General features: G+C 42.0%; 1 protein-coding gene across 4 annotated transcripts; it reads left to right on the forward strand.

Moving 5' to 3' along the window:
- The first annotated feature begins 216 nt into the window (after positions 1–216).
- On the forward strand, positions 217–20,562 carry atg4c (autophagy related 4C, cysteine peptidase). 4 transcript variants are annotated; one of them, XM_080720967.1, is made up of 11 exons: positions 217–381; positions 478–595; positions 1,865–1,948; positions 7,657–7,887; positions 13,696–14,038; positions 14,470–14,540; positions 15,141–15,334; positions 16,061–16,139; positions 16,924–17,000; positions 17,557–17,676; positions 18,536–20,562. In XM_080720967.1, exons 2-11 carry the CDS (start codon positions 520–522, stop codon positions 18,701–18,703), a joined length of 1,443 nt encoding a protein of 480 aa, XP_080577093.1. In that variant the 5' UTR covers positions 217–381; positions 478–519; the 3' UTR covers positions 18,704–20,562. The 4 variants fall into 4 exon arrangements, with proteins under 4 accessions (XP_080577093.1, XP_080577096.1, XP_080577094.1 ...); XM_080720970.1 differs by having other exon boundaries at positions 14,470–14,507; XM_080720968.1 differs by having other exon boundaries at positions 493–595.
- The last annotated feature ends 3,623 nt before the right edge of the window (positions 20,563–24,185 follow it).

Here is a 24,185-nt window from a genome sequence, read left to right on the forward strand (position 1 = left end):
CAGCTCTTTGCTTTGTATTGGAGAGAGTGCGCCTGTTTAGACATAACAGACAGCACAGGCAGGGGGAGTCTAAGCTATGATAGAACCATGGCTGAGCGCTGGGGAGAGGCTAACTATCAAAACAATCACTCCCATCCCAGAATTTCGCCCTGGTGGAAACACCGCGAGAGTCCTGGTTTCTTTTCTTTTTTTTTTTACTTCCTCAAAATGTAAACATTGGCACTTGAGTTGGCACTCTGCTGTCAACTTGCCTCGCTAATTTGATAGACAACTGAGAATTGGGCCACATTCTCAGTACAGATATATTTTCATAACGAATGCAGTTACCAAGTAGCTGTAAATGTAAGGCAGGATCGAAGAACAAGTTCTACTTGTCTTAAGGTACGTTATGTAAGTTATGTTATAGCTAGCTAGTTATCGTTTCTAACTTTGGTTTTCAGTGTAGGTTGAATGATACAGCGGTGTCTGTTGTTGAAGGTTTCTTTTATGTAGGATGGGTTCCATTCCTTGGTGGTCCAAATGGAGAATAAAGGGAGCGACGACGTGGACAAATTGAAGACAAAGGTCTTGTCAGCGTGGCACAATGTCAAGTACAGTAAGTGCTCAGACTGACAGTAATTTGCTAGCTAGAAGCCTAGAACTTAAGACACAATGAACAACACAATCCTGCTGCTCTCCTAGTTCTCTTCCCCCGTTATCCCAGAGTTTTACGAGTAACGGTTTCAGATCACCGAATTGAAAAAGCAAGATACATTTTCCCCATATTGTTACACTGCACTGAGAGGGTCAGTAGAACAGAAGCCTCTCCAGAAGATGAATACATTTATTATAAGTAATAACATTTATTACAAATAAAAATATAATTCTTCCCAGGCTTAAAACATTCACTGCACTGTTGAGGATATGCAAAGGCATCACATGTAGACTACATGATGTAGTACCTACTCTAGTCTAGCACATGACAGCCCAGACAAGCGATAAGAATCAAACACTGACCGTAGGTCGCTATTTAGTATGAAAACTACTTGCAGCTCATGTCTGTCTGTCCGTCCGTCTGTCTGTCTGTCTGTCTGTCACACCTCATGCTCTGCTGACAATGATGTATCAAATGAATGGCCAAGACAGAATTAATTTGCATTGACCTGTTCTGACATCACATTCACTATGATGACTTGACCAGCTCAGCAAAAGAATATCTGACCTGTTCTGACATCACAATGATGACTCGACCAGCTCAGCGTTCTCAATGGGCCCAAAAATTAAGGCCTGGCCCGAACTGGGCCGGCCTGAGGCCCCGTCTGGTCTTACTAATTTGCATACATTTTATGCCCTACCCGGCCTGAAAACCTCAATATTAAGTCCAATAGTCCATATGCATTCCCAGATGATGCCCTGTTAGGGCAACCACACTAATGCAATCCCTTTTATGCCCATATATGGAGATTCCTGACCATATCTGGGAATGCCCATATGGACATATTGTGTCATTCTCATGTGGTCTATGACATGAAACATCTATGATGTCAGTCATCTCCATATTTGGGGAAATATGGCCACATTTTGTCCAACTTAAACAACCAACCAGGTCTGTGCATTTTTTAGGTCAAAGTTGATCCAATGCCAAAGCACCATTGCTCGCCCAGTAGTCTACTGTCTGTCACCCAGGCGGAAGCGGGCATGCGCCCTTGTGCGCGACCTCGCCCTAGGGCGAGGTTGCTTCTCACCCTTAGGGCGTCTTACTGGTTTGTTTTTGGTTATATCTAGTCCATACAATTAAGAGTAAGGGCTGGATCTCACTGAATTCATGCAATTCTTCAACTACTATCCAATGACTAACTGCAGTGACTGTTATTGTGTATTTTAGGCTGGGCTCTGAAATCAAAGACCTATTTCAGTAGAAATTCCCCTGTGCTTCTTCTGGGAAAATGTTACCATTTTAAAGCTGAAGGTAGGCATGCACGTATGACATATGTATGCATGTACACACACACACACACACACACACACACACACACACACACACACACACACACACACACACACACACACACACACACACACACACACAATTCAATTCAATTCAAAGGGCTTTATTGGCATGAGAAAACATACGTTTACATTGCCAAAGCAGAAGTGTACACAATACAATACAATACAATCAGAACAATCAGAACAAAATATGTACAGGTGAAAACAGTTTTCATGCATCACGGTAACGTGCAGGCAGAGCAGTGATATATATACAATGGTTTTTAAGGTGGTTGGGTTCCATTTGATATCCTTCTCTTATCACAGCAGCTCACGAATCTTGCTGCTGTGTTTGCACATTGTTTTACTTCCCCCAGCAGGTATGGGAGTTTTTCATCATTGGTCATATTTTGAAACTCTCCTTGGGTGGTTATGATCTGTGGGAAGTATGTGTCTCTGATGTCTTGGTACAGCAGACAGGTGGTTAGAAAGTGTAGCTCAGTTTCCACTTCATTTTGTGTGCAGTGGGTGCAAAGTCTGTTTTCTCTAGGGAGCCAGGTATGCCTGTGACGTCCTTGACTGTGCTCACTGAGGCTGTCAAGATTTTTCTTTGTTTTGGGTCGGCCACCTTGCTCAGGTATTCTGCCATGGTGTATTCTCTGTTTAGGGCCAAATAGCATTCTAGTTTGCTCTGCTTTTGGGTTGCTTCTCTCCAATGTGTCAGGTAGCTTTCTTTCTGCTGTTTTATAATTTGGTTTAGTCCAGTGAATTGTCTGTCTGGTGGCTCTGCTTGTGTTTGTGTACAGAGTTCCCGGACCAGTTGGCTGAGGGGGCATCTCTCTAGGGTTTCTCTGTGTGTGAGTGCCTTGTTATGAAGTGCATCTGGGTCACTTTCTTTTAAGTGGTTATAAAATTTGAATGCTCTCTTTTTTATTTTGATTATGAGAGGGTATCGTCCTAATTCTGCCCTGCATGCATTATCTGGTGTTTTCCGCTGAATTCTGAGAATTGATTTGCAGAATTCTGTGTGCAGGGTCTCTATTTGATGTTTGTCCCATTTTTCAAGGTCTTGGTTTGCGGCTGGTCCCCAGATCTCGCAACCATAGAGGGAAATTGGTTCTATCACAGAGTCCAGTATTTTTAGCCAGGTTTTTATTGGGATGTCTATTTTGATGTTCCTTTTGATGGCATAGAAAGCCCTTCTTGCCTTGTCTCTCAGGTCTTTTACAGCTTGGTTGAAGTTTCCTGTGCTGCTGATGTTTAGGCCAAGGTAGGTGTAGTTTTTTGTTTGTTCTAATGGGATTGTATTTAGAAAGAATTGCTGGTTTTGGCGGCTGGATCTCTTTTGAAATATCATGATTTTAGTTTTGGTTAAGTTTACTGTAAGGTCCCACGTCTGGGAGAATTTGTGCAGGAGATCAAGTTGCTGCTGCAGTCCTTCTTTGGTTGGAGACAGTAGCAGCAGGTCATCTGCAAAGAGTAAGCATTTGACTTCTGTTTTGCCTAGGGTGATGCCTGGTGCTGCAGACTGTTCTAAAGTTTTTGCCAATTCATTTATATACACAGCGGGTGACTGCCCACGAGGTGTCTACGCGACAATTTCTTTGATGTCGCTGGAGGCCCACGACGCGTTGGACGCGTTTACTGTAATTACAGTATAACTTTATATCTCACCGTTAGGTCGGGGCTACGCCTGGATGTAGCCCATTAGCCGCTAGTCGCTTCGAGTCGACGCTGAGAGCATCGCGCGGCCGTTTTTCTCTGTATACTCCAATACATTTCCCCATCTTTAAAGCCCTTTATCTCCGATGTTTGTTTTATGGCTAAAACTGTGGCCGCGTGCGGCAAAATGTCCAAATTTTGATCGGCAGTGAACAGCTATGATCAACACTAGCCCATACAGTAAGTTACACAATAACATCCTGTCTGCGCTCATGTGACCAAGTGACGTCATCACGCATGCATTGACGCAACAGGGCCTCGTATTCTTCTATGGAAGTGCTATGGGGGCACTCAGAGGGGATGACTGGCGCCACCTGGTGGGCAGTCGATGTGTTAAAGAGAGTTGGACTCAGGCTGCATCCCTGTCTAACTCCCCGGCTTTGGGGGAAGAAGTCTGTGCGTTTTTCTCCTATTTTAACTGCGCATTCGTTGTTTGTGTACATTGATTTTATATCATAGGTTTTTCCCCCGATGCCGCTTTCCAACAGTTTGTACATCAGACCTTTGTGCCAGATTGAATCGAATGCTTTTTTTGAAGTCAACAAAGCAGGAGAATAGTTTGCTTTTGTTTTTGTTTATTTGGTTGTCGATAAGGGTGTTGAGGGTGTAGATGTGGTCTGTTGTACGATAGTTTGGTAGGAAGCCAATTTGTGATTTGCTCAGGACGTTGCTTTCTGTGAGGAAATGTAGAATTCTTTGATTGATGATCATGCAGAGAATTTTACCGAGGTTGCTGTTTACACAGATCCCACGGTAGGTATTTGGGTCATATTTGTCACCACTCTTATGGAGTGGTGTTATTAGCCCTTGGTTCCATAAGTTGGGGAAAATCCCAGAGCTGAGCACGATATTACACACACACACACACACACACACACACACACACACACACACACACACACACACACACACACACACACACACACACACACACACACTGTATAAGACATATATTAGCCTTTAGCAGGGTTATGCAAAAACACACTAAAGCTCTAAGCGCAATTTATCCATCTATGTCATGCAACTTGTCTCTTGACAAAAATAATTAGTAAGGTGATCTCAAGGTGCAAATCACCATAGTAGAGTAAAAAATGGCAGTTCCGTGACCACGAGAGCAAAGGTCTGTTTCTCAATGGATTTGTCATCTAGGAGGGTTATTAAACAAATTTGGCTGGGGTGTCTTTTTTTTATGGCCGGGAAAAAGTTTGACAGCTAGGGTAATTTTCAGTCTCATTCACTTACTATACACTATACTATAAAGGAAAAAGGGGTTTTTAATTATTCTGAATCCATTGCAAGCATTTATTTTGCATGAAAAACATTCCTTGGGCTAAAAACGGACCCCAAAAGACTGTGAAAATTGATGACTCATCACTAAACCATAGTTTTGTTGGCCGTTTTTTAGCTCAAGGAATGTTTTTCATGCAAAACAAATGCTTGCAATGGATTCAGAATAATTAAAAACCCCTAGTTTGACTCCTCACATCCCACTTAAAGCAGATTTTTTGGGAGTCATTTTTTCCTTTATAGTATAGCGTATAGTAAGTGAATGAGACTGAAAATTACCCAAGCTGTCAAACATTTTCCCAGCCATTTTAAAAAAGACACCCCGGCCAAATTTGTTTAATAACCCTCCTAGATGACAAATCCATTGAGAAACTGATCTTTGCTCTCGTGGTCACGGAACTGACATTTTTTACCTAACTGCCCTAACAATAACTTTGTTTTTTTTACAAGGGTTCACATTTTAGTTTGTAATTGAAGAAAAGAAAAGATGAGTGTTAAAATGTTTTCATTTACTTCTTTCTACCGTTTTAGCAATTTTATTGACCTTGATTTCAGTGGTTGGGGGCATGCATGCAAGTGGCTAGTCTTTTTAGACACAATAAGCCAGCGATTTCTTTACAGTAACACTACAGTAACACTAATAGCCCCCATAAGTCACATCTGCTCATGAAAGATTGTGGTGCATCTTGGGAATGGGCGTATTGGGTCTAAAAATACATATTTATCCACCTGCACGCATGCCCCCAACCATTGAAATCAAAGTAATTAAGATGGCTAAAACGATAGAAAGGAGTAAATGAAAACATTTTTTTTGTTGAAAATATTTGTTTTATTGAGCACATATAAATGACAATACAATAAATCACAGTATTTCTCACATTTGCCCATATTTTTTGTTGTTTTTCTTCCTTCTTTCCCATCCCCCCCATTGTTCCATGCTGTCTTTGCAGAGCGCCTGGTTCTCCCAGGTGCACTGCCAGAGATCACAAACACTGTTTCAAAGCGGGTATCACTTCTCAATAAGAAAATAAAAAGAAACACACATTAAAGAAAGTATTTACATTGCTGCTGAGGAGGCACCGGGCAATAAACAAGAAGGGAACCAAGTTCACATAATGGAATACAACCGTAAAATGAAAACATTTTAACACTCATCTTTTCTTTTCTCTAATTACAATCTAAAATATGAACCTTTGTTGTAAAAAAAACAAAGTTGTCCTTTAATTAATGTCTCACGCACGCACGCACGCACGCACGCACGCACGCACGCACGCACGCACGCACGCACGCACGCACGCACGCACGCACGCACGCACGCACGCACGCACACACACACACACACACACACACACACACACACACACACACACACACACACACACACACACACACACACACACAAATTGGCGAGTTGTGACATAATCACCACTTGGCCCACAGAACAAATGTCAAGTTCTAAGGGTGAGCTAAGCATTGATTCACTACTTTTGGATGATGAGGTCCTGATGGCACCATCGGTCCGAGACCTACAGCTCTCAGTGTGCGGCGGTTGGGATGACGATCAGCATCTCCAAATATGAGGCCATGGTTCTCGGCAGGGAACTTGTGGGTTTTGCACTCCTGTTAGGGAACGAGATTTTGCTGAGGAATTTGTATCCCAGGGTCTTGTTCACAAGTGAGGAGAAGACGGAGCAGGAGATCAGCTGGAGAATCGGAGCAGCAGTTGCAGTCGCTGTTGTTACGAAAAGAGAGCTATGCTAGAAGGCGAAATGAGTTTTCTCAGATGGATGGTCGGCCTCTCCCTTAGAGATAGGGTGAGAAGTTCAGTCATCCGCGAGAGACTCAGAGTTGAACCGATACTCCTTCACTTGGAAAGGAGATAGCTGAGGTGGTTCGGGCATCTAGTACGGATGCCGCCAAGCGTCTCCCTAGGGAGGTCATCACTACACGTCTCACTAGGAGGAGATCCCTTGGCAGACCAAGGACCAGATGGGGGGATTATATCTCCACACTGGCCTTGGAACGCCTCAGGATCCCCCAGCAAGAAATGGCTAATGTTGCTCGGGAAAGGGAAGTGGAGGAGCTCTCTGCAGGAACTGTTGCCCCCGTGACCTGATTCTGAATAAGCGGTTGAAGAAGACGGATGGATGGATGGATGGGCTAAAAAGCAGTGGGCGTAGGTTTGTTAGTGCCCATTCTTGCTCATGTTCTTGGGCATATATATTTTGATGTCCCAGCCGAGACTATAAGGAAGAAGAGATCTCTGATCGTCTGGCTATGCGATACTACATCATGCATGTTTGTGATTGCAACCGTCAGGTCGCAAGTTACTATGAAAAGCTCCACCGGCTGTCCGTATGTCCGTCACGTCACGTCACAGCACGGTTGCCCCTATCCATGCCAAACTTTGCACAGACACCCCTTGGCTGGCAAACCACAACCTCCAGCCCTGATTTCTCACTTGGCCCTCTTCTAGTGCCACCATGAGGCCGATTTTTGCAAAACACATTTTTGGACACTGCTGCTACAGATTTGCGATTGCTCTGCTATTATTCTTGCAAGAATAGGCTGGCGGAGATCAAATGAAAACAAATGAGTTGAACATACATGTGTTATGTGTTCTGTTGAGTGAATTTACTGTATTTCTTACAACTAACTAACTGCATTTGTTTATGTCAGATGACGACAACCCTACAGAGTGCTATGAAGCCTCTGATGAGGACCTGGTCACAATGGGGAACGCAGAGACATTTCGTAGGGACTTTGCCTCCCGTGTGTGGCTGACGTACAGAGAGGAGTTCCCTCCCCTCCCTGACTCCACTCTTACCTCTGACTGTGGCTGGGGCTGCATGCTGAGGGCTGGCCAGATGATGCTGGCTCAGGCACTGGTACTGCATTTCTTAGGCAGAGGTAAGTATCATACTCTGTGTATATGCTAAATCTAACCCATTAACTCTTGTTTTAGTGGGTTATTTCCTAGAGAGTCTAAATGTAACCTTCATCACAGTTACTTTGCCTGTAAATAACATTACTTGCTTTATGCAAGTCATATGTTGGTGGTTCCAACAGTAAACACATTTTATTGTGTTGCAAGTTGCAACAGATGCTAAATAAAGTCTTATGCTAAGAGTATTCGTTAGAGCAGTGGTTCTCAAACCTTTTTGGCTGCAGTACCCTCTTTCTGAGGGATGTCTGAAGCCGAGTACCCCCTTCCCCTGACTACAGCATTTTGCTTAGAAAAATTGACATCAAAAGTCCAATTCCCATTCCAATATGTTCAAAATAAAACAGCATAATGGCAAATAAACATCGCTTTCTATTCAATAATAGTTGTGCTAGTCAAGGTAATTTGGTTTAACAATTTTCAGATGAGCAGGTTCACACAAAGTCTGTCTGGGTACATGCCCGATGAGGCCTATGGTAGATGCGGCCCTGATAACACTAAAATAGATATTCCCATTTTCAAAAATTTCTCACGTACCCCCGCGTACCCCTAGGGGTATACGTACCGCCATTTGAGAAACACTGCATTAGAGCATAATACAATCATTGTGGGGGACACATTCTTTATGTTGGCAGAGTGAGTATAACAGGTTACCTCCGTTGTAATTAATGGGAGTAACCTGTTCCTGTTGGCTTGGGTGTAGTCATCTGATTTCTTTAGGCCTAGTTATTGTACACTTTTTATTCCCCATGTATTTGAACTCACGTACAATGGACCTAGAAACACCTGTCTTTATGTGTGTGCTGTGCGTGTGTATTGGATACGTGTAAAGGTTCCATAAAAATAGCACCTCGCATGTTTTTATTATGCTCTGATGAAGTATCTAGGCCAAAGGTCTAATCTAGGCCCAGTCACTCTGTTGTGTCATCATTAAGCACATACACACGCACATGTATTAGGGATGCCATCTCAACTAGTCGTTTTTCGACTAGTTGCTAGTCTCCAATAATTGATTTTGCATAAAAAAAATTATGTTTTTTTTAACAGCCAAAACATAGGCTAGAACTACTGTACAGCAAATCGCCATTTATGTACGCTCTTCAATTCAGCAGCACCAGTTTGAAAAGCACTGTGCAGAAAGCATGCTATATTAGTTGTACTTAGCCTTCCTAGGACCAATGCATACTCCACTTACAGAGCCGAATGTATTTCGGTTCGGTGCGGGGAATCACAAAATCTCTGCAGCACCAAACAGCCAAATTAATGACTTTGCAATTGCAATTTTTTTATATAATCGCAATTATTTTGCATAATCGTCATGATCGTTTCCATGTTGAAAAATGTTCATACATTTTACACAAATAGCAGAAATAGCTGATCTACCAGCTACAAACACGGGATCAGCTATTTCCACTGTTTGAAAAAATTAGATATATTTGTCATATCTGCCCGGTGCAATTGGGTGAAAACAAAGCCTAAAAGCCAAACAGAAATTACATTTGAATTCATATGTTTCATTGTTCAATACAAAAAAGAAGGAAAAAACACACACACACACACACACACACACACACACACACACACACACACACACACACACACACTTAATCAATATTATTTGTGGGACAATTAATAAGCTTTTTGTCATTTGTAATCGTAACAGCCCTAACTGTAATGGCTGTTGTCTGTGCAGTTTAATTTAACTCTGAGAGTGTATTTACATGTACACTACACACTCAGAGTTACATTGCTGTGCAGTAGGTCGAAGTAGACAGTGCGAGTTTTAATGCAGTCATTTAGAAAACAATATTTAAACCGTGTTCTTCTGTCAAATCGGAAGTATATAATGAATGAAAGATTTCTCGATAAAATGACTAATGGCCACTTAAGTATATTTATTGATCAATTTCATTTTCATTCACTTTGAATCAAGGTCATTATCTTAATATCTCAGACTCTTCATTGTCCTCTTTTATAGCTAGGACCACTCCTACCCTCATCACCTTAGGTGCCCACCCTGTTTGTAGGGCTAAGGCACTGTAAAAGTGAAATAGTGGGGCACTCTGCTGCCTATAATTGGACTATTTCACAATAGAATGTCCCCATTTCCTTATTGAAGCACACACTAACTTGTATCTGTTAAAGCTAAAGACTAAAGATTAAAATTGTAATTTCACAAGTTCCGAAAGAGCCTTACTGCTTAAGAGAGAAATTCCTGATTGCACTTTTATAAAGGTATTTTGCAATAGTTAATGTCTTCAATGATCAGGTTCAAAAACCCTCCAATGGAACCTGTCAAGTAATTCATTACTTTCTAGTTGTGAGAGCACATTTAGGAAGACCAGAGCCATTTGGGACTTTTGATTGATTATTTTATTGACACAATGAATTTACATACAAGTACAGTGGACACATTAGAAAACATGCAGCACGGCCTTGGTACGGCAAAAAAAACATTCTGATCAATAGGAACATCCCAATAAGTCCTTTTACAGTCTTGATTCCATTGGAAGTCCTCGGCACTCATTTTACAGAACATGGCAATATTCGTTGCAATTGATAAAAATGTACTTCACTATATGTTCGGTGCAAACAATGTTACATAACATGGCAATATTCCTTGCAATATATAAAAATATATACTTCACTATATGTTTGGTGCAAAAAAATGTTACAGAACATGGCAATATTCGTTGCATTTGATAAAAAAATATATATATATATACTTCACTTATTATGTTCAGTGCAAAAAAAAGGGGGGGGGGGGGGGTTATTAGGGGGGACTCACTTTTCACCTGTCGCCAGGAAGAAAAGACTACTGCCTACGCCTCTGACCTCCTGAAAGATGAATTTTCAAGGCTGTTTTAAAGGAGGCCAGCGAGTTACTTGTTTTGAGGGAAATAGTCAAGGAATTCCACACTTCAGTGGCTGTATTGTAAAAGGAGAATTTCCCCATGTTTGTACTATGGATTTGTATTATTAAATCGTTGTTTGCGCTCCCTCTGGTGTTGTAGCTGTGGGTGTCGCTTACTTTTTGGAGGTGTTTGGTCAAATATGCGGGCACTGTGGGGGTTGATGATAGATTTGCATTGACTATTTTGAAAGTCAGACCCATTTTCAATTGTTTAACCCTGTCTTCTACATTGAGCCATCCTAGGCCCGCAAAATGAGTGGGGGAAATATGGGTCATGGGCCCCAGGTCGAGAAGTAGGCGAATCAATTTGTTTTGGGAAGTTTGAAGCTTTGTCTTGAGTGACATTTTGATGTTGGAGTACCAGGAGGTGCAGGCATAGTCGTAATGGGGCTGAATGATGGCACCAGCAAGAGTCCCAAGGGCCCTTTTGTTGATAAAAGGGGACATCCTGCCCAGGAATCTGGTTCTTTGGTTAACTTTTTTGATCACTGATGTTGCCATGCTATCCCCAGACAGGTATTTATCAAGAATACAGCCCAAATAGGTAATCTCTTCCTTGCTTGAGATTTCTGTGTCATCTACTTTGATCTTGAAATCGTTTATATTTATCTCCTTTAGGGAATGTCTGGACCCAAAAAGAATAGATTCCGTTTTACCTAGATGTAGTGACAGTTTGTTGTCAGTAAGCCAAACACGAATTTTGGTAACTTCAAAGCTAAGAGCTTCCTCAACCTGCAATTTGTTCTCACCTGAAATCAGGAGAGCTGAGTCGTCCGCGAACAGGAACAGTTTACAGTTACAGGCCGTATTCATGTCGTTAATGTATAGTAGAAACAGTAACGGCCCCAGAATGCTACCTTGGGGGACACCGCAGCTCACCGGGAGGGACGAGGACATGGTTCCGTTGATGTCCACCATTTGTTCTCTTCCCTCGAGGTAGGATTTCATCCATTTTATTGATGCGCTGTCAAAACCAATCGCCCTTAGTTTGTTCAATAATATAGAATGATTTACTGTATCGAATGCCTTTTGGAGGTCCAGCATGACCATACCGCAGTATTTGCCCGAGTCCACTTCACGTTTGATGTAGTCAGTTAGGTACAGCAGGCATGTATCAGTGGAATGAGATGTTCTAAAACCCGACTGGAATTCAAACAGCAGTTTGTTCTCGGCAAGGTAGCTGTTTATTTGTTCTTGAATGGATCTCTCTATTACCTTTGAGATCGAACTCAGGATGGAGACAGGGCGATAGTTGCCTGGTTCCAATTTACTTCCTTTTTTATATAATGGTATCACTCTAGCCATTTTGAAGTCCTGTGGGACGTGACAATTTGTGATGGATGTATTCGTAATGTGAGTTACGATAGGAGCGATGGAAACAGCTGCATCTCTAAGGTACCTGGTAGGTATATTATCTAGGCCAGTGGCCTTGTTAGATTGGAGGGCAATTAGTTTTTTCAGCACATCGTCTGTTTTTACGGGTTTGAACTTGAACGCATCTTTTTTTGCCCCTAGGTTTTCATAGTGTGCTACTATATGGTCATAGCCATATAGACCTGAATGTGGGGGAAGTTCACTGACCAATTTGGTGGCAATAGTGGTGAAGAAGCTGTTGAAGCAGTTTGCCACCACCAGTTTTTCGGTTTTAAGTGAGCCACTAGAAATTATACAGATATTTGTACTTTTTGTTTGTAGTTTATTGTTGCAGCCTAAATTTTTTAATGCCTCCCATAATTTTTGCGGATGTTTTTTGTTTTCCTCAATATTTTCATTAAAAAAGTTCTTTTTAGCCTTTTTAATCAAATTATTTACTGTGTTGCGTTGTTTCCTGCTTTTTACTAGTGTTTCCTCATTATTTGTTTTCCTGTATTCTGAGTGGGTTTTATTTCTGTGTTTAATTGCCTTCATTATTTCTGTGTTCATCCATGGCTCGGAACGAGCTCTGACCCTGACCTTTTTTGAGGGTGCTAAATGATCTAATGCTGACAAAAATATTTCTTTAAAACGAGACCAGGTCTCCTCTACTGAGGAGCATTTTAAAACTTCTGACCAATCCATGTTGTCTAGTGCAGTAGTTAGGGCTTCAGGGGAATAATGTTTCATGGATCTACAGGTCCTTGTGGTGTGACACTGTACTGCGGCCCTATGTGGAATTTTTCGTGTGCAGAAGATTATGTTATGGTCGCTCATGTTACATTCTATGACTCCGTTATTTTTTATTCTAGATTTATCTGATGCTAATATAAGGTCTATGGTGGTACGAGAATTATGGCTTATCCTTGTGTATTGTTTGATCATTTGGGTAAGATTATGTAAAATACAGAAGTGTTTGAAGGTTTTGAAAATGGGAGTGTCTTTCCGATGGATGTTGGTATTAAAATCTCCTTAAACTGTGAAGTACAAACCTTCAGTTATGATTTACTTAGCTTTTCTATTTTCTTAGGCTCATTTACATCACTCAGATGATCATGTTGAAGGGAAGGATATAGGTTTTGTTTCAGTTTATTTCTTCGTGCTTTGTTCTACAACATTGGTAGGTTGTACACATTTATTAGCAATTACTGTGTTAATCAAATTAATCCACTCGATTTGCATATATGCATATATTGTGCCCTTTGATACTTGTTTTAAAATACTGGTTTTAAAGAAGGTGGTAACGTTTAGGTGTCAACACAAAGTGCAGTACCCCCAAAAGATATTTTGGAAAACAAATCCCTCTTCTCAACCTTCTTGGCAGTAATTCATTACAATTAATTGTGGCTATATGTGTCTATTAAAATGCATTATGTTAACTGCAGTTTAATTGTAATACTGATAATAGTTTTGTATCTTTTGCATGTGATTTATCTGGTTCCTTCAGACTGGACCTGGTCGGAGGCGCTGGACCTCCAGCCTTTAGACACAGAGACATGGACCACCAGTGCAGCCAAGCGGCTGGTGGCCTCCCTGGAGGCCTCTCTGCAGGGCTCTCCCAGTGCCTCCAGCCCTGGGCCCCTGTGTGGGGGACCGCAGGTCCAGGCCCAGGGGGCTGCAGAGGAGGCCCATGCCCACCTGAGAGAGGTCTACCACCGCACACTGGTGTCCTGGTTTGGCGACACCCCCTCAGCTCAGCTGGGCCTCCACAGGCTGGTGCGGTTAGGCCTGGTCCTGGGGAAACAGGCGGGGGACTGGTACGGACCTGCTGTCGTAGCACATATCTTCAAGTGAGTTTAATTTAAAAAGGAAGCAAATGGTTTCATTAAAAAAGAAAAAATGTGATATTAAAACCTGCTCACTGTATAAACATGGCTCTGGTTTGAATGGAACCAGAGATGTTGCAACCATTATTATGTTCAAACTATGCCATTCACCCACTGGTGTGCTCTAGTCTCCCAGTCCCAGCAGTATGATCACATTATTTCAAACAAACTGAAGCTTTCTGCTGATCTGACAGCACTTTGCCTCTAATTCAGAAACAGTGAAGTCTCCATGGGATCCCACCACTGATTTAACATCAATACTGCTATGTGTTTATGCACACAGCCCTAATATTGAATTAGCTGTATCTGTTTGTTGAGTGTGGACGGTGATTATGTTAGGAGTGTTGATTATGAACTGCTATCTCTCTTCCTTCCACTCTCACTCAATCTTTTAGGAAAGCTGTAGAAGAGGCAACAGACCCTGGCCTGGCAGGTATAACTGCCTATGTCTCCCAGGATTGCACAGGTATGAAAGATGATCCTGCTACTGGCAGAGAGAGGTTCTGGGCACTGCGCCCAAACTGACCGTTCATTATTAGCAGCTCTCCTACTGCTGGGAGACTAGAGCAAGGCAAGGCTCATCCTGTCCATTCTCCAACAAACACACCCGTCTTAAATCCACTGCCATCCGCTCCAACCTCTTCTTAACCCCAATAACATGGCTTAGTGATGAAAGCCCTTCTTCTCAATGGCACTCGTGCGTGCGTGCGGAGTTGAAGTCCAGAGTGCCTGTACTGCACTTCTATTGGAGAGTAGAGTACTTACATTATAAATCAGGGTGTGCACACAACAGAGGACTGATAGGTTGAATGTTTGATATTAGAAAGCAACGGGACCATTGTGTACAGTAAGAATACCATTGAAGAATGTATACTAGAGTATATACTCAAAGTAATTCATTAGGTTTACATTTAAATAATTGGACATTAATGATGACAGAGGCAGAAAGGCTGATTGACAAACAGACATGGAAACTGACATACTATCAACAGACTGATAGACAGGGCAAACATACCGACAATTGCCCCCCCCCTCATCTGACCTTTGTGCTATTGATCCCACACAGTGTACAGTGGCGATGTCATTGATAGCCACAGGGCAACAGGGGTGGGGCAGGAGTCTGCTGGGAGGTCAGATGAGCCTCCATCAAATATCCAAGACCCCGCCCCTTCCCCAGTGGGTAACCGAGCCGTCATCATTCTTATACCAGTACGCCTGGGTGGGGAGAAGACCAATCCTGTTTACTTTAACTTTGTTAAGGTAAGAGAACACAAGTTTGATTTAATATAGCCTAACTAAAGGAAATGTTGACCACGTTACAGCAGAAATAGCAGATCTACGAGCTCAAAAAGTAACGTGCCAGTTCATCTCATGTATTCATTTAATGTAATATTTTTTACACTGTTGTGGTTGAATAGATGCCTGGGAGCAAACATAGTCTTACACAGTTTTCCATTGTCAATGACATTCTGGGGAAAAGCCCCATTCCCAAAATAACACTGGATAAGGATATGTGTCTTGCTCAACGAGCAATTAATCACAATTATTGATCATAATGATTTTTGTGTGGGGAAAATATGATTGCCCGACATTTTGCCCACCCTAAATGTTACTCCAGCCTACGCGAGTGCTCTAGTCAAATGGTATGTAATGGTCTCTGTGATGTTATTGTGTCTCTGGAACACAAGCATAAGTGCAACACCTGACCAAATAATAATGTCACGGATGTCACAATATGAAACCTAAAATCACGTTTTTTGTTTTTTATTAATTCTGCAGCCCTACATCAGCGGTAGTCATTTAGGGTAGTGCAAACGTTAACAAGTATACCTGTAAACCAAGGTGTCAGTCTGCCACTGTCACACACACCAAAGTCGCACGTCAAAAATAGCTGATCAGATCTACAAGCTCACAATGCGTCGCAAACGACCGAGTATAAGCTTAAAGCATTCACACTTTCTGTTGTTTGTGTATATCTGTCTGTAGAGCATACTGAGTCTTGAGTACTGCATAGGCATCATTGGAGGGAAGCCCAAACAGGCCTGCTACTTTGTAGGATTTCAAGGTGAGTTTTGCCTTGGGGGGAGAGAGAGAGTGAGGAGAGAGAAAGAGTGGAGTTGGTGTGAATTGGAGATTATCTTGCATAATATACCCACCTTGTATAAAGAGACAAAGTAAGTTAATGCATTCCTGTTTGCATGAGAAAAGCGGAGAGGAGGGGAGTGGGACGCGATGTGAAGCAGCGCTTATTTTATTCTCTCTGACCCATCAAAGCCTCACCCATTTATCACAAGTAAACCTCCCAAGTTGTGAGCGGTAATTGATTTCCATAGGAGGCATGCATAAATTTAATCCGGGAGCCCCAAAGTGAGCCACTCTCCATCACCTTCAGCAGCCGGGAGGAACCTTCAGTTGTACATCTTGGCAGTCAATATTTACGCATTTACATTTTACCAATTTGAAATACATCGGTGGATGATGTCTAAATGACAAGCAATACATTCTCCCTGCCAAGGCGCGGCCCAGCGCTGCATTTATCATATGCAAATGGCCGAATATAATTGCGTGTTTGTAAAAGTAATTCCCCCACACAAAAATTAAATGACAGCCCCTTTTTTGCCAGCATAAAGAATGTGCTTGTACAAACGCATCTGATTATGCAGAATTTAATCCACCCTGGTGGATATTAAAAAGCAGCAACCTTCTGGGAGGCATATTTGACGCAAAGAAGCCCAACAGTAGGCCAAGCGGATGACTTTGAGCTGCTCTGCATAGAAATTGGAGAGAGGCGCGTTTTTGTAATAATCCGATGTTTTTTGAATAACTTGTCTTTTGTTTTGTCCTTGCAGATGACAGCTTGATTTACATGGACCCTCATTACTGTCAGTCTTTTGTGGATGTCAGCACCAGCGATTTCCCTCTCCGGGTAATGTGAAATTACACAGACGAGCTGACTGAGGCCCCAGTAATGTGAATTTAATAGTTTCTGTTAGTACTTAAGGGTATGAATCTTAAAGCAGCCCTCTGCTCAATTACCAAGTCCCTCACTGCTGATTTATTTGCTGCTCAGATGTGCGAAGCTGCTGCTTAAGAGAAATATGGTAAATACAGGATCAGGTATAGTGAAGCTGAATATTTCAGGACCAATACATAAAAAACAGCATTAATCAACACAGTGTAGGCTTTTCTTTCCATGCTTTTGAATGCTGTGGTATACAGTGTGACAACACTCCAGAGTTGTAAATATGTGTATACCGCGACAGCAGAAAAATAGGATTTCATTTTTCAAATAACTAGAAGAGGAAATCCTACACAACTTATTTAATATTGATGCAACCAGCAAATGCCGTGCCCTGCATTTGATGATGTGTTATACCCAGCCTTTCTGTTGCCATACTATTTACACATTACACACTATTTACACATATTTTCTATTTACACATTACACACTATTTAGACATATTTTCTCCTTTTTTGTCTAGTCATATCATTGCCCGTCGCCAAAGAAGATGCCTTTCAGTAAAATGGACCCGAGCTGCACCATAGGTTTCTATTCTAGAAGTGTCCAAGACTATGATAGAATTAGCCAAGAGCTGTCTAAGGTAAGTGTAGACCATCACAAAACCTCATTTATAGCAATCATTCATCCACTACCACTATTTCAGATGGTAATTTCACATCCAAGAGCACGGTAGGGGAAAGGGGTTGAATATAATTCAGGGTGTCTATAATGTTATACTTTAAGCATAATAGCCCAGGCCCTAGTTAGTTAAAAATCAACCAGCAGGTGGCACCATTTAGCCACGTATCTAACAGGGATCAGCGCTGCTCAACACATTTGGCAAATTAATCAGAATCAAGACACCATGGACTTCCTGACTTGTAATCCTTGTCTGTATTTTAGTGTGTTACAATATCCACTCATTGGTGGTGAAAGTAGATGGCCCCCCACTTTATTAAATGGCAAAGATTTGGCAAAGATGGCCAATCTACAAGCTCACAACACGTCGCATTGCAACATATTATGAGCTTGTAGATCGCCTAATTTCTGCAAAGATATTTACCTTTTCAGGCCGCGACCCCCAAAATAATCATGTTTTAACTGAAGACCCCCCCCCACCCTGACAAGTACTAAGAGTTGAGGCATTATATTTTGTATAACACGGTTCTGTTGCGAGGCGTTGTGAGCATGTAGATCGGCTATTTTCACAATTTCTGCCTATAATATTTGAGTATCTGGCCAATGTTAATTTGTCATTTTAGAGGTATTAAAAAGTCCTCAAATTGTCGCTTTAGAAATGTGCATATTCCCTCTATACACTTAAACTTTGTGTTGGTTTGTTTACTGTTGAGTGAGAAAACAATGTTGCACATTAAGTTAATCATCTGGGGACCCCCCCCCAAAAAATTGACTGCGGTCAAGTTTAAGTTGTTAACATTTTAACCGTTTGCCCATGTCAGGTGCTGCAACCATCAGCAAAGGAGAAATACCCAGCATTCACTTTCATGCAAGGTCACAGCAGAGATTATGACCTGTGTGGAGGCCTGACCCCAGAGAAGAAGGAATGGCCTTTCATCCACACCCCAAAGAGAGTGACTGCCACTTCTGGTGACTTTGTCCTGCTCTGACCACTGACCAAGGCCATGGACAGCGATTGTCCATTGTCAGTGAACTGTGAGACGACGCTGCCAAAGACTTGTCAAATCTTGTGGCATTGACGTGTCTGGTGCTTTTCAAACGCCAATGATTCACTGTTTACTGCCTGGAACTTTGTCGCCAAGCACTTGTTGCCAAATATGTTCATAACATGACCGTAAAATGAGAACCTTTTGCATGGGGAATTTTCTAGAGTCCTGCTGATTTTTAACAAGTCTTTCAACTGGCATCAAGGTATATAAAAAGCCCTTTCTTTTCTTTCTTTTTTTTTCTTCTTTTTTTACTGTTCCGTTAAATGTCTGAGGAAGAGAGAGACTGGTATTTATCATGTACCTTAGCAGTCGGAGCACTGATCGACAACCAGTTCTGCTCTTTAGATAATAATAAATCATGCTCAAAAGGTCTGGGTCATGATCCTAGATCAGCATTGTCACTCTGAAGGGCTTTTTGTAAAGTGACGACAACCCTGCTGCAGAACAGAGTTCCGGAGATTATGTCGCACCCTTTACATTGTATTAGTGTAGAACCTGTACAGTATAACACCTTGATGATTTTCTGTTTGTCATAGGAGATGAGTAGCTTTGCTAAAACACTCTCCCAAGAACAAAACTAGAATTATTTCTAAGACCCTCAGATACCTCCACAACTGAAGTTTATTTTCTTTCCCTTAGCAATAATTTATGATTTATGATGGTGTGTTGAGATGACTGATTGTGTGTTTGTCATTTTGTTGATTTTCTTGGCTGTTTAGCAAACACTTTGAGAATGACCCATTACAACGGGGTAGTGTTTGAAGAAGGGTAAACATATGTGATGTGACATGTAGTACACAATTTGTAAATGGTAAAAATGATAAATGGTGCATTTATATAGCGCCTTTAACCAAAGTGCTTTACAATGTGCATTACATTCACCCATTCACACATACATTCACACACTGATGGCCATGCAAGGCACCACCAACCTGCTCATCTGGTGCAGGTTTGTGGTCTTGCTAAAATACACTTACACACAAAACCAGGAAAGCCGATGTCGCACCGGGAACCTCACTATCCCCAGACAGACACTTTACCCCCAGAGCCACCGTCTGCCCCCCTACTGTACGGTACATAAACTCCCACTGAGAAAGTTGCTGTTTACAAAACTGATATACTGTATCTACTTTAAAATATCTGCTACACTCGCATCTGTTAACACTCACTGGTACTCTGTGGGGTTCATAGGGATTAGCAACCAATCCTTTCTTCCTAATGTATGCTCTGTCGTATGACAACGTCGCAGACTGATCTAGTGCAGAGTCTGCAGACCTAGTGCGATGCCTTCAATTTTCTATCCGCAAAGCCATCATATGAAAGTACAAATCGATCGGGCTTTAGAAGTCAGAGTTGGAGTTTCATGTTTTTTCATCATTATTATTTATATTATTATTATTATGTATGTTATATCCAAAACAACTCTTTAAACAAATGTATTTGTAATTGCTGTCCTAACATTTCTTATTTTTGCTGTTGGATTTATTTGACTTTTTGGACAATTTTGACAATGTCAAATTCAAAGGGTGACTAAATGCATTCACAATAACACTTTGGACAGAGCTATTATTTTCCCATAGGCTACTAATTCATTTCTAACCCTGTAATGTAATTTGAATGGTTACAAATACAATATATGATTATTGTGTTTCAGTATTGTCCATTCAAACATGTCAGTGTAATATGGGCAGTTTTGTGAAGCCTTCATAGCAGTTTTTGAGCATTGATTTTCTACACTCAGCCAAATGTTTGCATCACGAAATGTGTACTAAATTAATCTCAGAAATGCCAAACATGTTTTTTACACTGCTGCACAGCAAAAGTTGAATAAAATCAATACATTTGAACTTGCTGTTCGGTCTGCTGCCCTTGAAGAATTTAAGGAGACCAAAGGAAAAAAATGTGTTTGTCTCATTTTCAATGCTAAATGCAAACTTCAGTGATGTGTTGAAATGTATTCAATACCCTTTTTCTCCCAGTCAAATGTAGTAGATTAAAACTAATCGTACGTGCTAACCATCTCTACAGCCCATTAACCAGGGACCGGAAAGAATGTGACCCAGTGACACTGGCTGCGATTGTGTCCGCCTGCGAAGGAAAAGAAAATATCCTTGTGTGCAATGCTCTGTTGCCATGGCTAATCTGTCTGTTGCCCCCTTAGTTTGAGCAATGCTGGACTGTTTTCCCGTACAATACAAATTCTTGTATTATGATGAGCCTGGCTCTGGGCGAGGGTCCCGCTTTTTAAGGGAGGGAAGTGTCCCCAACTGGGGGGGGGGGGTGCAAAGGGTGCCAGGGGTGCAAGGGTGAGGATGGATGGACAGAGAGAGTAGAAGAATCCCTTATCTGTTCTCATCAACATCACGGACAGCCATTGACCGATTGCATAAAGGCATCATTTAGATCCCTGTCTGATGGCTGTTTTTAGTAGACGACCGTCCCGGCCCGGCTGAGCAGGATAGAGCGGGAGCATCAAGTATGCAGCCAAAAAGGAGCGGCGACATTCTGATGCCATAGAAGAAGGAAAGGGTTGCTCGGAAGAGGAAGGGTTGATGTATACTCAGTAACGTGCCGTGTCGCGCACAGAAAATAGCTGATCTACAAGCTCACAACACGTTGCATCTCACAACACATCCTGAGTTTGTAGATCGCCTATTTTCAGTGCGCGACACTGCCATGCAACCAAGTCTAAAGCAGGCTTTAGGGTTGAAGACAGACTGCGGGAGCGGGGAGAAGCGTTTTGGGGATTTCTTTTTATCAGGGGACATGAAAGAGCATTTGTGCTGGGGGGCACAGGCCACTTTGAGGGTCGCCTGTGTTCACCATGTATTTACAGGCACATATGAATATTTGATTAATGAGTCACAGGCTCCGGGGAAATGCAATAAGCAGGCAGCGGCTTTACAAAGTGGGCCTCCCTCCCTCCTCCTGCTTTCTCTACCACAGTCACACACACACACACCATGCCCTCCTGTTTAACACAGCTGCCAATAGTGTCATTGACATTGCGGATTCCTGAAAATCTAATCTGCAGCCGAGCAAATTCCTCACAAGAGAGGGAATCCATGAAAAGCATCCTTCTGTTCCAGAGCTGAGTGGATGGGTGGGGGGGTGTCATCCACATGAGGAAATGGGCTGTGGGCTGTGGCATACAACCCTTAGGGCAACATGGAATCAACAGAAAAGGGGATAAAGCAAGGTTCTCTAGAGATTTTTCTTTTACAAACACAAACATGTACTGTAGGTTCTAAGACTGAAACTGTGATTAGCTCTTTGTGCAGTAGAGAATTAGTTAAGAAAACAAGCAATTAGAAAATAAATAGAGGATGTGTAGCCGGGGCCTTTTAAAAAAAGACCTCTTACAAACAAGCCAAAGGAGTGATTTGTAAGCAGCCAAAATGTATTATTAGACAATAACTACAATAACTGAAATATCTTTACTTCATCAGATGTTAATGGATACTAAAAGTTTTCCTTTTTTTGTTTTACTATATTCAGTGGATTCTAGAATGAAAATTTGATGTCTGATTTGACCACTTGACACTTGAGTCATCTGGAAAAACAAAAACAGATCTTCTACTTTTGATGCTTTTGTGGGATGCTGTAGTATGATCAAGTAGGAAAACAAAAAGTTAAAATATAGAGATAAGAGGTTTGTTGTTTTTAGTGGCGGCTGTAGCTTTGTGGATAGAGATGCTGTCTGGTAATCAGATGATCTGGTCTATGTGTCAAAGTGTCATCCGTCTGAATAGCCATCAGTTGAATTTATCGTGTGGGATTAATAAGGTATCCAAAAATATTTAGATAAAAACTATTTAATTAAAAACATGTCAGGCTAGTAAGCAATGCAGCTGCATCTAATAACATGATGTAATGTGTGTTCCAGTAGATTTAGGTGTGTCCAGAGCCACAGGTATGTCAATGCACATTGACACATCTAAATCTAACATACTCATTATTGATTTGATTGGCTGCAATTTTGTTGGTTACATCACAGTGTATTATACGGTATCTGTTGTATGCAGCCTGCCATGAATTAGTCCTGCTGAATTATAGTTTTACCTGAATTGGAAAACAAACAAAATCAGCCTACCACCCCACATTAAGTTGTATGACGATTAGAGAAAATAATAAGCTCATAGTCGCAACCCATCGTGATGTGTTGGTAGAGTTTGTAGCTCTGCTACATCTCTCTCTAAAATGTCCAAAAATATAGGGACACCAGATTAAAAGTGGTTCATATATAGCCTACTAATACTTCAATTTAGATATCTAACGGAGGAAAGAAAGCAACACAGTTATTGTGTAATTAGGTTATTAAGTGTCATTGTGAACCTGCAATGCTGACTTAAAGGTAGGGTAACTGATTTCATTAAATTCAAATAATAACAAAATGGGTCTATGTTCTGATAGTACTAGTTACTATAGAGTGTTTGGTCCATATTTGGACTTCAGCCTTATCCCCGGTGAGGAGGGGAAAAAAGCAGATTCAGTTGCTCCAACAAAACTGTTGGATGACAGGTTTTCCTCCAATCAGGGCAGAGTGGGGCCTTCCTCCAATCATGGTCGAGTGGGGGCGGGCCTTACAAGCACCAAGGCCCGCCCCCCACTTGATCATGATTGAAGGAAAGCCCCTGCTTGTCACCTACATGAAAACTGAAACTTACCCTACCTTTAAGTCGTATCAGGCAGGCCCGCCGATAGGGGGGGGGGGGGGTAAAGGGTACTCTTTACCCCGTTCCGGGAGCGGGGGGGGCCCCGTGGGTGGGGGGCCCCGGCCCGGCCCCCTCCCTCCGGCCCGGCGCCCCCCTAGGAAAGATTTGGAGGGCGCACTTACACTGTCAGTTACGGTAGGCAGGCTGTGATGTCATTACGTTTCCACTGCGGAATCTTGGAATCTCATTGGGTCAAGATGGCCCACGTGACATTGATCTCCTTCGCTATTCGCTCTCATACTAGGACATGTTTTGTTTGCGGAAGAAGTTACAGTGCCAACACTGCCGAGTGAACCGAGTGAACCGAGACAAGTTTGAGTAAACATTAATTTATTGGAAACATATGGATTAACACATGGCGAGGACGAGGAGTTTGCGGGTCGGTAGAAAGAGTTTCGACAATGCGGTGAGCACCTTATATATTGCATAATTGTACATGTTTGGAGCAGAACATGGACGGAAGGACTGTGGGTCCTAGTTGTCTCACAGTCTGCGCTGGCTTCATGATAGCTTTGGAATAGGGCGCAGTTTAAGTTGCACATGGAAGATGGACAGTCAAAGTTGTATTATTAGTTAGAGTATGTTACAGACACTTTGAAACGAGAGGGCACTTGTGTGATTAAAGTTGGCTAAGTTGTCCAGCCACCACTGCACACACATTTGAAGATGGAAAAAAATGGACTGGGCTGTCCCATCCAGAAAGATGA

The sequence above is a fragment of the Nannobrachium achirus genome (assembly GCF_963921795.1).
Source record: "Nannobrachium achirus genome assembly, chromosome: 1".
Lineage (NCBI taxonomy): Eukaryota > Metazoa > Chordata > Actinopteri > Myctophiformes > Myctophidae > Nannobrachium > Nannobrachium achirus.

Coding starts and splice junctions, on each gene's coding strand:
- atg4c (XM_080720967.1), top strand. CDS start 520: ATGGAGAATAAAGGGAGCGACGACGTGGACAAATTGAAGACAAAGGTC. Junction 596..1,864: donor GTGGCACAATGTCAAGTACA/GTAAGTGCTCAG, acceptor TGTGTATTTTAG/GCTGGGCTCTGAAATCAAAG. Junction 1,949..7,656: donor TTACCATTTTAAAGCTGAAG/GTAGGCATGCAC, acceptor TGTTTATGTCAG/ATGACGACAACCCTACAGAG.